Genomic DNA, 14,712 nt, shown 5'->3' with positions numbered 1-14,712 from the left:
TAAATAGTAAGTAAGTAAGTAAACTTTGGATATACCAAAGTTTGCTAACATTAGCTAACAGTATAGCCACCATTATGCTACTGGTCATACCAGAACAAGTCAGGCTGTGGCAGTAAAGTTGCATGGTGTGTTGCTGTTGCAAGTTTAACTCATAAAACTTGCTAGCTAAACTTTTCACCTGTAAAGAAAAGCTATCTCTCTTTTCAAAAGTTACATAGTCTCTCTTTAAAACATGCAGCCTGTTAGGGCATGTACAAGATGCAGATGTAACCTTGCAAATACTGTAATTCTGTACTTAGATCCTCTGTCAGTCAGAACAGTGTAGTTGTGTACTATAATTTAAAGCATTCACATGTGTCATAAAATTCTCTACATGCCTAAGTACCTCTTATTTGGCAGCTAATGTGTGTTTTTCTTAGTCAGACATGATCAAAAGTACCTGGCTTTACAAATACAGAACAGATTTCGAAGCCTGTAAAAGGGACACATCATTTTTTTTTTCCAATTTACGCATTTCATTAAACGTTGAGTTGACTCAAAGACACACTGCACCGCATGGTTCACTCCTGTCGTCTCCATCGTTTATTCCTCTCAGCCCATGAAGCCTCTAAAGGCTGCAGCTACAACGTCGCAGCCCGTCCTCACTGTGGCCCAGATAGAAACCATCTTCTTCAAAGTGCCTGAGCTCTATGAGATCCACAAGGAGTTCTACGACGGACTTTTGCCCCGCGTTCAGCAGTGGAGCCACCACCAGAGAGTCGGGGACCTCTTTCAGAAACTGGTGAGGAAAAGGAAAGAGATGAGTTGTAATGTTTGTGTGTGTGTATCCATAGCAGTAGAAACATGTAACTGCCTGATGGTAACCCTTATCAGAGTGACAAAACTGGGCACCCAAAAAAAGCTGACAATATTAGAAAGGACATTCTGGGTACTACAGCTACATTTTCTGACTTGTGGACACAGATCCAAAGCAAACCTACTGTGATAGAGTGACATTATTCACAGTAATGTCACTTCTTGAATCAGGAGGCTTTCAGAGGCAGAATCTGCCAGCATAATTCAATAAACCAATAACAAAAATGTAGATTTGATTTTTGCAGTGATGCTCTTCTTTATCATTTCAAATTTGGACAAATTGAATCTGAATTGTCTCTTTCTTCCTATTTCCGCCTCAACAGCCGCTTGCTCACTCTCCCTCTGCCCTCCAGTGGTTTCTGCCAAAGATGTTAGGGCCAAATGTACACTGGGTCTATTTAATCATTTTCACAATGGGTCAATTAACCTACAATGAATCATTTGTATAATTCTCTCTGAAACACTGCTCCTCTCCCACTAGTGTCTCCCTCACTCTCCCCCCTACCTCTCTATCCCTCTCTCTCTCTGTCTCTTTCCCCATCAGATTCACTTGTGCTGGAACACACACACACACACACACACACACACACACACACACACACACACAGAGAGAGGGAGGTGCAGGCGTGTTTCACAATGCCGCCTTTCTGCCTCAGGCAGCTGAGGCCATCACTGCACTGTGTGCTTTGTGTCTCGAAGAAGCTGCTATAAATAGGAGCTTCTCTCTTTTGCTCACTCACTCACTCATTCACTCACTCACTCACTCACTCACTCACTCACTCACTCACACACACACACACACACACACACACACACACACACACACACACACACACACACACACGCTCTCTCTCTCTCTTATTAAATTATCTCAGGAGCCTCCCTTTGGGGCTCACCTAAGAAATGAGGATTTAATTTGTATTTTTTTTCTATCAAGGAGGCACAAACCAAAATTCAGTTTTTATCAAATACTTTGTTTAGCAGCTCGTTTATAGCCCCCCCCCCCCCCCCCACAAAAAAAAGAAACTGCTCCCCGCTCACATTAGCCTTCCATCGAACAACAACCCCACACTCAGCTCCTTCTGATGTGGGTAATAAATAAATACTGAGCAGAGTGATTGTAGAGTGTGAACAGTGTACGAGAGCTATTGTCAGGTGCTAGTGTGACCGTACGTTAACCCATTTTCTTTGTCTGCTCTCAACCATTACGTCAGCCTGACAAAGACAGCTGTTTTTTTTTCACAGTATATTTACACTTTTTCTATCAACTTCAACAATCTGGCTGTCTTTGTTGCTCAAAGCTACACACACACACACACGCACATTCATACTGTACATACACACTAGTATATTCACACACACACACACACACACACACACACACACACACATTGGTTCTGTCCCATTCACTCACTCCAGACAGTAGTTAATAAAAGTCAGGAGGAGAAGACGCTGAGCCTACAAAAAAAAAAGGGAAAATGCTACATGACAGCCGTTCCGTTAGGAGGTGGAGAGGGAGGGAGAAGAGATTAGATGGGAGTAGAGGAGGTGATACAGACAAGGAATGGGGGTGGGGGGGTTTGAGAGAGTCGAATATGGGTAGGCGAGTAGATTTAGGCTGCTGCGACTCTGATAGAGCTGTCTCGCCATGACTCTGAAATCTTTGCGGGGAGCAGACGGGCTTAGGAGTCATAAAACATCAGAACAAGGAAGGCGCGAGACAGAGGGAAAAGAGGAAGAGGCAAAGCGTCAGTGACAGGTTATGAGCATGAGTGTCAGAGAGAAGTGTTTGAAGGCTGAAAATAGGGCTAAATCACACTTGTGCTTCTGCTCCTCATGAACACACTCTTCATACACAGCGGCAAAGGGAAGGTTTTTTTTTTTTTTTTTTTTTTTACCGTGACGACAGACAGGCTGATAAACTGGCTTTGAATGTTGCTCCCGAGAGGAGGAGGAGCACCAAAAGAGCTTGATTCTGTGCATTTATAGACGAAGAAGAAAAACCTCTTGATCCTTCGTTTGGCCTCACGCAGCCAACCTACAGACTGATCAGTGAACACATTTGTAGTGTGTGTGTATATAGTGTATAGTGAGTGTATTCAGCGTGTGTTGGAGGATACGTGACACCTGCTTGTCTGTCCTTCCTTGTTGTAGGGCAAAAAGATGAATAGTTGGATTATCTGAGCAGACTATGCTGTAGGGTCGTGCATCAGGTTCGTCAGATTTCACTGCAATTCTGTAACAAAATGTGTTTTTGACTAAATCCAGAGAGAGACCTGCACCATGCAGATGCCAAGACATGTGACATTTTGTATCAGCAGAACCTGTTTTTAGTTGCTACTCCCAGGGTTTAAGAGTTTAAGGGCTGCAAGTCTTTTTTTTTTTTTTTTTTTAATAAAATCTCAGTGAGTGCTTTCCAGGCAGAAACTTCATAATGACAACCAAGTATGTGAGAATGAATATGTTTTAGCACTCCCTTACAAACCAGGCGGCTAAATCCAGCCTTCTCGTATAAAGGCCATAGTCCGTCATGAGGCTGTTTCCTTAATGTTGTTTTCCACTGTGGATTACACACATAGTCTCGCGCAGGACAAATCCCGAACGGAGAAATCCAAACACCCAAGCAGTTTCTTTTCATCACCCAAAGCCATTTTCTGCTATGATACTGTAACCGCAGCCGAACACTCGGTAAGCCTTCACGCCGTTGTGTGTGGCTCTGTGGAGGTGGCTGGCAGACATTCGGGCTCTCTCTTCTCTCCACAGTCAAACTGTCACGCTCTGAATGGCCTCCGCTGTGGTGCAGATTGTGTGGCCCAGGGCAGGACACAGGATTGCAGGATTGTGAAAATTGCTTTACTCCTCGCCTCCCACCACCTTACTTCTTCCTGGGTTGTGGATGTATGTGCAAAACACAATTCAAAGGTCCATTTTGGAACAGTTTTGTTGCCTGAAATTCATCAGCCAGTATTTTTAAAAACACAGATTCAGGACAGTAATTTGTTACCAAAGGAGCCGCACATTTCCATTGTGCGTTTGTTGTGTTTTTTTTTCCATGATGGATCGTGGTATGTAGTCTCACAGCTGAGGCTACTTTTTGGACTTTTTTCAGATCCATCACACATACACACTGCTAGTATAACTGCCAGCGATGACGTGCAAACGATGTTTAGAAAACTTGTGACTTCACATTCCTGCCTCAACTCCCCCTCCCACTGACGCCGAAGATCAGGTCGGGTCATGAAGGTTCAGGGTCATGCCTAAAAATAGGTTGTAAGAGAATGAACGAGCTCCGTATGAGATAGTTATGGTAACAGTTATTGGCTTACACTTGTAGTACACCACTGCTATTCACGTGATGATGATGATGATAATAATAATAATAATAATCCTTATTTATTGAGCACTCCTCAATAACCATGTTACAAAGTGTTTCACACAAGGCAACAATTTCAATATCAACAACAATAAGAGAGAATAAGAGTGTCTGTTGCACTGGATTACATCAACATTAAGATAAGATGAAACAAAATCCAGTGTAACAAAATGAAATTAAGGACTGCGTATGATTGTCTTGACCGCTCACGCTTGTTTCCCCATTGGACTTTGAGATCTCAGCAATTACTGTGGTGAGTAATGTTATCGTAATAGATACAAATGATGGCCAGAACTACAGGACTCTGGAAAGAACAAAAAGAATTTGAGCTCTACATTGGCTCATATTGGGCTAAAAGGGCTGATGGATAGTTGTAAGTTTGGTCACAATGAGCTTTAAAGGTTCAATGCGCTCATATATTCATTACACTCAGGTGAAAGTTACTGAGGCATTTGCTATTCTTTTCAGAGGTGTGTGTACATTACACACAAAGCCCGTCTCCACTGTACTCTCTCCTCCTTTGGTTTTTGTTCAGGAGAATTGACTGTTCTTTTGTTTGCCGTGGAGATGGATCGCAGCGCTGGCAGGCAGCGTTTGCCGGAGTTTTATTCAGCCGTACAGCTTCCTAAACGTGCTTTCATAGCCTCCGTTACACCAATCATTAATTACTCGCCCCAGCACAGTGCAGGTCTCCCCGGTTGCTGTGGCAACGGGCCTGGCTGCGAGGAGCACCGTGGTAACACGCTGTTGTTGTGACCGTGATCCGTGTCTCTCTGTTGTGCTGGTGGTTTCGTTGAATTGTCTGCAGGTCATTTACAGTCTAAAGCTCTCGTCTCTGTTATGAAATTTCAAGGATGATTCATCTCACTTTTGCAGTTTTCCTGTTTGTTTGTTTTTTTTTAAGTTACACTGAGAAAGTCAAGGTGGACGTCATACTGTCTGTTGTAAAGATTTGTCTATTTGTGATACTACTGTTCCTCACTATTGATCTCCAGCATTGTCACAGTTAAACTCTCCGAAGCTTTGTGTGTGTGTTTCTTTGTTGCGTTTACGTGTCAATAAAGCTTGACAATGCACAAAGATGTGCAGGCTGGTCTCCTTATCACTTGTTTTTAGATATTTTTAGAAAACAATATTTCATATTAAGTTTAGAGCAACGTTAGAGTTGCAGTTGGTGTGTGCAGTGAAGGGATGAAGTGGAGGAAGTAGTGAAGAGGGACCGTGTGTCTGAGTTTCTCGCTGAAAGACCTACTTTCATTGCTTTTAGTGTCTTTACAATGAGCTGTTGTGTCTGAACACGTGGGTAATGCTGTTTGCCGGCTATTTATTCCTCCTACAATATAGAAGCTGACTCTGACTGTAATTAATAGAGTGATGCACAAGTTTGCTGTCAAACTTCTTTGTTTTCTACGTTAACATCGCATCCTTCCCCTCTTTCTTCCTCTTGCTCTCCACCAGGCCAGCCAGCTGGGAGTTTACCGAGCATTTGTGGACAACTACGAGCTGGCTGTGGAGACGGCGGAGAAGTGCTGCCAGGCCAACACACAGTTTGCTGAAATCTCTGAGGTAAGCAGGGGAAGGCGAAAATAACAAATAAGGATACCAAGCAGGGATAGTAGACGAAAAGAGAACAGTTACTGGCTCAGTGTTGTTGCAGTGATTAAATCTGTGATCTCTGAGTTATGGGATCATTTTACCACCGTGTTAAATCAGTCAGTCAGACACTTAACCCCTGCATACCAGCAAATTATCCAATTGAGTTTCACAACTTGTTCTTTTTCCTTTGATGTATGGAGTGATGCTGTGTCTAATTAAGATAAAAGTAAGTCACTGTTTGGTTCAGCATTTATCACAGGAGGAAATTTACACCATCTTTACTCTAAAGTGTTTGTTAAACTCTAGTATTTCTTGCCTATATTCCACAAGATGATTATCTGGTTGGTGATCTTTTGATTTATGCATCGCCAAAGAGATATTAAGTCACCAAGTAATGTAGCTCAGTAGCCCTCTGACGTGGAAGAGGCGGTTCTGCATTTGTAAAGGAAAGGCAGTCGCACAGAAACGACAAAAAAAGATGACTTACTTAACAACACAGTGTTAAATGATGTGTTATTAAGGGAAGGAGCAGTTTCTGAACCCTGTTGTATAGAAAGAGTCTCTTTTACAGCTGCTTTTAGTTTGTACCTGATGTACTGTACTCGCAAAACGCTCTCCCATTATTCACCCACACAGCTTTTATCATTTCCCTGCACTTAAATTTGAATGTTCTGCTGAATATTTCTATACAAAGGCAGCCGGTGTCAATTTTGTGTGTGTGTGTTTGTGTGTGTGCCCATGCGTACAATATTGCTTGTCTGTTGCATATGTTTGTACATCAGTTAAATGGAATAATACAGAGGGCGGTGGCTGGAGTTTTCTGTCGTATTTGGCCCTAAGAGCTCTTATTCTCGTTCTCATGTCTGACCAGAAAAATATGAGCTCAGTATCACCTACACAGACTCTAGATGAGGCTTGACAGCGTAATAAATTCGTAAATTTATCTTTTCCCTAAACACAAGTTTCCAACAGCTGCGATGGCTCAGAACAATATCTTTTATCGTGGACAAACTAGATTTGAAAACACTGACTCTAATGCGTCAAATCTAGTTTTGCAGGCTGATATAACAAAACCACTCCTGGTTTGGGTGAGTAATCTACACTCCCAACTGTGTTACATTCAAATGGTCTAATATGGATTGGGACTGTGGAAGCTCAAACAGTATTACATGCATTTTGGGATTTTTCTGTTCGTCCAGCCGAAAAAATGAGTCCAGATTCAGCCTTAGATTCAGCCTCATTATAACTGTAACACGTTGTGGGAAGTTTATTTGAACTGCAGTTTGTACATTATTTATTAATTAGCTTTAGGTTATTGGGATAAAAATAAAATTCAGTGTTACGCCATGTATATTCAGCAGTCTGGATGGTTTAAGTCTGGGAGCTTCTTGTCCCATTTCTTTCTCTATTTTTTCAAGCATGTGGCAGTTTCTGATCCATCATCAGTCTTCGTCTATGTTTTATGAGGTCTACCAGTTAGCGCTGAGGCTGGTGTCTACATGCAGGATGGGGAATTCATCATCGAGGGTTGTTAATGGTCTAAGTAATGATGCATGACTCTGAGCCATCTGAGAAAGGTGGTGGTGGTGGGGGGGGGGGCTGCTGAGGATGGCATAATTAATTTGGGAGTGGATGACCTCATAGCAAGAGCAAAGATAATAACCTCACTGTGGTTTCCAACCACTTACTGTACTGTAAAGGTCTTTTTTTTTTAGAGGCTCACTGTTTGAACTTGCCTTTTGTCTCCAAACAGAACCTGAAGGTGAGGAGCCCCAGGGACTGTAAGGACCAGACGGCCAAGAACTCGCTAGAGGGTCAGTCACCAAATATTCAAACATAATATTAATTGAAATATTTATGTTTAAGATATTACATTTCAGTCATACAAACAACTCTACAACTTGATTTCTCCTCTTTCTAATCCACAGCTTTACTCTATAAACCAGTGGACAGAGTGACGCGCAGCACATTGGTACTTCATGTAAGTGTGCGGGAGCGCTGACACAGCAATTCTACGTAATATTGTCACTGCAGACTAAAACACGCTATTTTACTGTTTGATGAAAACTCTACGATATATTTGGTCACCATCTCCAAAAACATTTGGGCAAAGAACAATTTCCCGACCTGAGGGTCTTTGAAATAACAACAGTTGCAATGCTGGATCATATTAGATACTGTATGTAACACATTACAGATGTAATCATGGGATGTGTACATATGTTTGTTCACAGTTTCATGTGTTTTGGACTTTAAAGTGACACAGAAATACAGGCTTCGTGTTATTATTCTAACGTCTTGTTTCTCATTTCTCTACCTCCTGTGGGAACTTCTTGTACCACTGCACAGCCAGTTTAGTGTTTTAGCGAAGCTGGCAGCTTAACTTACTGTCTTCATTTTACCATTTATTGCAAGGACTCTCGGTCTAGTTTTTGCATCTATGAAAAAGTAATAACCTATGTTCTGTTTTCAGCGGGGGTGCATTTGAGACATGAACTCTGAGTAAGATGTTGAGTGAACTGTTTGTGCATCAAAGAGCTTAAGTTGGAAAAAAAAAATGAGGAGCATGCTTGAATGACCAATAGTTACATGTACTCTGCTGTAACTTTTCAGTTGCACATCTGTGTGCATACTGTATATATATATATATATATATATATATATATATACCCTGGTATGTGTGCTTTAATATGCTTGCCTTTGACAGTTAATATTTCTTCATCTGCTTCTGTACTGTAGGACTTGCTCAAACACACGCCCACCAGCCACCCGGACCACCCTCTTCTGCAGGATGCCTTGCGGATCTCCCAGAACTTTTTGTCCAGCATCAATGAGGAGACAACGCCCCGACGCCAGTCTATGACGGTCAAGAAGGGAGAGGTGAGTGTTCAGACAGTTTTTTTTGTTATTTGTTGTGTTGCATCTTAAAGTGGTTGTTTTATCTGTGGACACAGGACTTTAGTTTAATATCCATGAAACATGCTATAGAAAAAAAAACATGCCACCTTACATCAGAAAATCAGAACTATTGCTTTAATTAATTTGATCTATCGATCCTGAACATGGTAATACTGCTCGTAAAGACAACAGCAGGAAATAGTTGTGGTATGTTCTCAATGGTCTAATATTACAACACTTATTTTAACCAAAATAAAACACCAAGGTGCTACAAAGTATTTCCTCCACTACAGACAGGTGATGGCAAAGATAATAGTATAACATATATATATGTGTGTGTCAATATGTATATATATATCTATATATATATATATATATATATATATATAGATAGATAGATAGATAGATAGATATGTATATTTGTTGAGCATGATGATGTAATGACCCCTCCCTCTAAATAACCTTGAAGTCACAGTCAAATGAGTGTATGGCTGTAGAGGGGCCACCACCAATCTGAAGCCTAAAGCAGAGCCCATGCCCTTATATGGTCATACCAGGGTTGCGTAGTCGAGGGTGATTCTCTGTTTGCTCTGTGTCTCTCTTGTGGCTTCCCCATCTCTCCATCTCCCCTAACGCAAACACACACACACAACCTACCCCCCACTGTCTCTCCCGCACATGAATGGATGCGTCTTGATTGATAGCTTGCGTGACACTGCCGTACATAATGCCTTGTAATGAGCCACCAGTCCGCTCTGACTGGCAGATTCCCAGTTAATTATTCATAAACGGAGGGCAGGAGCGAGCGAATGAAAAGGCTCTGTCGGCTCCTCCCTCCGCTCACAGGGGGGTCGTTACCGCACCCTCCCATACACACACAAACGCACTCTTTTCCTACTCTCTGTTCCATTCACTCTCTCTCTTTCTCTTGCTCTTGTTTGCCTTTGAACATACGTATATACACACACACACCCAGACACAAAACACACACACACACACACACACACACACTTGCCTGCCATACCTCCCCTTCTATCCCCGCAGGCCCCAGTTCCACCCCAGTCTGGCCAGACCTCCACACCAGCCATCAAATATTTATGATGGATACATGAAAGCAGCACATAGAAATCAATGGGGCTCATTATATTCTACCTTATCATAGACACTGTATATAATATGCCTGAGGTTTTTCTCTGCATTTCACCAACTGAGCTGCAACGTGTTAGACGCTTCAAAAGACTGTCATTACCTGGAGAAGTTGACAAGCTGACGTTTAGCATGCAGTGACGAGGAAGGCGCTTAAATCACTGTTATCACTCCTAGGAGAGAATATCCAGCTGAAATGCTGTTTAATACTTATAATTAAATAAAACAATCAAGTTTTGTGGTTCAAACTACCACGTCAGCACACATTCACCCTTCTGGATTGTCGCTCTGCTGATGTCTGTACACATCACCATCAGCGCAGTTCCAGTAGCTAAACTTTTTCTGTGCCGTCAGGACTCAGGCCTCTTGTAGTACTGATGGTTTAACTTAGTAAAGGAGTTTCCTTCATAATCCTCTGTTCATGTGATGAACGCTTTCAACACAAATTTGATCATGGCAGAATTTGTGTGGGCAAAATTACATTTATTTTAATTGGCTGCACACAGGGCTCGTAGTAGCTGTTCAAACAATCAGAAACACAGAGTCTCTAAACTTTGGCATGGTGTTGAGTTAAATCCACACTAATGATTGTGGAGTATGGGGAACACATCTGCAACATAACAGGGCAGAAACGTTTAAATAGAAGTTCCCTGCAGTAATCGGTAACCTTTTTTCTATTATTCAATAGTTACGATGAGAAGAGGTGAAAACTCCCTGCGTACACACTAGCGAGTAACCCGTGGCTTCCTCAGTGGAGGCATGCAGGAGCAGAGCAGCACAAGTGGCCCCCAGAGGCCCTGGCCCTGCCAGATGATGGGAGGGGACAAACAGAAACTGCTTAATATAAAAGCGAATGATGGCGCTGCCTAAGTCTCAGTTCACCTCCTCACTCTGCTTTGTTTGCCTTTGGGAAAGATACAGTCCTGGTGCGTGTTTGTGTGTGTGTGTGTGTGTGTGTGTGTGTGTGTGTGTGTGTGTGTGTGTGTGTGTGTGTGTGTGTGTATTTCGAGTAGAAATCATCTACACCCCTTTTTTCTGTATGTCTTTCTTTCACTGTGTCATCATGCAAACACATCCCCATACACACCACACAAACACACACACACACACACACACAGCAACAAAACACACAAGCGCAGCGATGCCCCTTCAAGCGTGTATTCTAAATATAAACATGGATCTTTTGTAAATTCATGCCATTACTCGTGCACACGCTCTCAGCGAGGCTCCTCCAGGAGATGGTCAATATTTAATCTGCGTTCTGTGCTGTCAGCGTGCTCTGCCTCGCATCGCTCTCCTTCCTCCACTTTGGTGCTGCTGATGTTCCGGTCAGCTATTTATGAGAAATGGAGAAAGTCACATTTCTCCTACTGGCTTTTCGATATTATGAAAATGTCATCTGATGCGCTGAGACAGCTGGTTTGTTAAGGATGCCTTTTTCCCCCGGTCGCAGAGCAAAGCAGCAGCATAAGCACATTTTAGATTCATCAGATTACTCATTTAGAAAAAAGCCTTAACTGGAATACTGTATGTCTTCATCCAAACATAAAACACTCCACCTTAATTTAAAAAAAAAAAAAAACATTTAGCGAATGCGTCAAACCTTTCATTCAGTACACGATTAATAAACTCCTGTGAACAGCGCTGTTATCTGTTGATAAGTACTCCAGCTTCTGATCCAAAAAAGAACATTCAAAATGTCTTAACTCTGATTGAATCAAGTCTAAACCTCTGCAAAGGGTTTTTGACAAAAGACTTAAACGTGCAGGTTGAACAGATCATTTGTGTCCCTGTGTTGTTGTGTCCTGTCTCCCTTTATCCCTCCACACGATTCCCACTCACTCCCACACAGTTAGATGCCCATAAAATCCCTAATCTAGCTGTTATCCCTCCTTTTATTTTATCTCTTTATCATGGGATCAATAGAGGAGAGGATTACCACTGAGCCTGGATGGGTGGTGTAGTTTCTCAGTGGGTCATTTTTCAAGTCAAGGTCACTTACCTGAACATGAAAACAAATCAAGCAGGTCCTGTGTAACACAAAAAAGCATCATCGACTGACCCTTCATTCTAATCTGTATGAGGAGCCTTCTGTATAATAATCCAACCTAATCTACTGCTGTACCTTCTGTTCAGTAATCCAATCAATAAAATAGTCCAATTTAAGAATTTGCTGCTGACTCATCATGATTGTCACAGGAGATTTTAGCTTGTTGGATAACAATGTCGCTACCAGACATAAGGTTCAAGATTCAAAACTGCACAAACCATCCACAGAAAAGAAAAAAAAAATACTTGAAGAATAATGTCACACTAGATTTTGGAAGGAGTTAAAATAGCTGCACTGGGCTCTGTGGGCTGAAAGGTATACAATAAGTCTCCTGAAACCTCTGACCACACCCCAGCGTCATGGTAAGGTGTGGTCCAATTGTGACCATAACCAGCTGTGATGTGGAGTGATACCGCAGTGCCACGTTACGTCACTGTTAACACAGGCTCACGAAAAAGCATCTTGTCACCACTAGTTGGAGAGGCGAGCCAGATTATTAGACTGGGCTCTTTGAATAGTTAAAAAGAAGTTAGAAGATAAGAGTACAAACAGCAGAAAAAAAGAAAGAAAGAAAGAAAGAAAGAAAGAAAGAAAGAAAGAAAAGTAATATACATATATGAAAATAAATAAACATAAAAATTACAAAAAATTACAACAAAAGTCTGATGTTCAGCAGTAGTGTAGCCGAATGGCTTGCCTCTAGCGCCACCACGAGGCTGACATTTTCATCCACAGTGTCCAGGCGATCAATCCTAATAACTTTGGTGATCATCTGACTTTTCATCTAGCAGCTCCAGCAGGCTAAAGTTTTTATATTCCAGTTTCAAATTTCACTTTCCCAAAACTGTACTTTGGTTTATGATCAAACAACTGGAAAACGAATAACATTCCCATCAGCCGTGTGTTGGCATGCTAATGTTTTAAACTAAGATGGTGAACATGGTTTGTATTATACCTTCTAAATATATTAACATTGTCATTGTGAGCATGTTAGCATGCTGATAGATTCACACAGAGCTGCTAGCATGGCAGTAGACACCTATGTCTCTATATGTGTTTTTTCATTTATTGCTTATGAAAGTTGAATCCCTACATACTGTATTTGTTTTATGAATGCATGTGGATTACATGTCCTTTAAACCTTGAATCTTCATATTGCTGCGCCCAACTGCAACCATGTAGACTTGACTGTGATGTAAAGATCAGTTTGCTGTATACCGATGGTGCATTGGGGCTTTTAACAAGCATGCCTTTCTTCATAGTATCCCCAGTATTCCTCATTCCCACAGTTTAATGTTGTGTCTGAGCAGTATACCAAAACTGAGAGCGGCAGTGTGACTGAGGACACATTCAAACTACTGTACAGTACACATCCTAAATATAGACTGACATGACAGGATGTAGATTGACAGAAGTGAGGCAAGATGGAGCATTGGTTTATATCCTAGTTGGAAGGATATCCTCCATTACATGTGGATTGTGTCGTTCCCATGTCATCTACATCCCAGAACCCAAAGATGGAAACTGAATGCTGAACATGTAAAGAGAATACTTAGCAGAGACTCATTTCAACACATCCTAGTCTGTGCTACAACACAAACCGGATCAAAGAAATTATAGCGGGACCATAGGGAAGAGGAAGGAGTGATTTGAACAAGACAATTCTCTTATGTGGAATTTCATCATCTTGTTGTTTGCGCACTGACAGATGTAGCATCCCATTTGCCACCAGCGACAAATGCCAGACAGAAAGCTGAGAGTTATCTATCACAGGCCGCCATCATGGCAGGTGAATAATTACATCCACCTGTGGGAAATAAATTTCTATTAGATTCTTATTGTGGGGATCAGAATATGATTTTTAGTCAGCTGTAGGCTTTCCTTTCCGTCTGTGTGTGTGTGTGTGTGTGTGTGTGTGTCAGATCACTGCAGAGGAGCTGCTTTAGTGACGTGTCACATGGTTTGGTATCAACACTAAGAAAACTGCAGTATGACTATTGCAGTGGGAGCGACTTTCTCTCTCTCTCTCTCTCTCTCTCTCTCTCTGTGACTTTTTCTTCTCTCTCTCCATTTTCTTTCCTTTCGCTGACACATTCTCTCCGTCAGGCTCTCATTTCTCTGTCTTTCTCACCTTCCCTGCACCCTCTCCGTCATGCACAAACGCTAACACTGTGTGACACAGCATGAGCCTCCTCTCTGCCAGCAGATGTCCAGTCAGGCTTTGTAAGCACACGCACCCTCTCCTACGTTTGCATCAGCTCCACTTCAGTGTGTTCTGGCAGTGACAGTAACTGTGTGTTCATGATGGAGGGGACAGGTGGGGGAGGACACCAAGAGGAAGATAAGGATGTAGGGGTGGCCTGTAGATAAGAAATACAGTTTTCTAGCAGATCTTGGTGAATAAACCTACTTTCCGATTTGTTTGGCTGGGAGAGCAGCAGCAGATGGACTGTAAAATCCTTTATCTCTGCACATTGTTAATGTTATAGTGTTGTTAGCTAGCAAGGCTCACTCTTTAACGTTAAGATAAACTTTGTTAAATTCATCTGCATGAAACTTAGAGAATAAACCAAATCAGGGGAAACTTGAAAAATAAAGCTCATCTTTGACCGCTGAAAACAGATTTGTTCATACAATTATATAATTTGTTATATAATTTGGGCCCCTCGTTACTAGACCCTACCCGCTGAGTACAGATACAGAATTTATCCAAGACGGGTTGTGTCAAGTGAGACTGGACTTGGTTGTAGATACTTGAATCCGTCACCAAGAGGCTTCTTCAGCTCTGACTGAC

At 41.9% G+C, this 14,712-nt stretch overlaps 1 protein-coding gene across 5 annotated transcripts in view; it reads left to right on the top strand.

The window, feature by feature from the left end:
* LOC111238948 (breakpoint cluster region protein-like) overlaps nt 1–14,712 on the top strand; it is an 81,368-nt gene that overhangs the window by 54,396 nt on the left and 12,260 nt on the right. For all 5 annotated transcript variants that reach the window (XM_022768684.1, XM_022768683.1, XM_022768682.1 and 2 more), the window contains 5 exons: nt 596–781; nt 5,687–5,794; nt 7,578–7,638; nt 7,753–7,805; nt 8,564–8,704. In XM_022768684.1, the coding sequence (XP_022624405.1) occupies nt 596–781; nt 5,687–5,794; nt 7,578–7,638; nt 7,753–7,805; nt 8,564–8,704 (549 nt within the window). The remainder of the gene's footprint in view (nt 1–595; nt 782–5,686; nt 5,795–7,577; nt 7,639–7,752; nt 7,806–8,563; nt 8,705–14,712) is intronic.

Source organism: Seriola dumerili, unplaced genomic scaffold (genome assembly GCF_002260705.1).
Source record: "Seriola dumerili isolate Sdu_G_001 unplaced genomic scaffold, Sdu_1.0 BDQW01001815.1, whole genome shotgun sequence".
NCBI lineage: Eukaryota > Metazoa > Chordata > Actinopteri > Carangiformes > Carangidae > Seriola > Seriola dumerili.
This window is presented reverse-complemented; position numbering and strand designations above follow the sequence as displayed.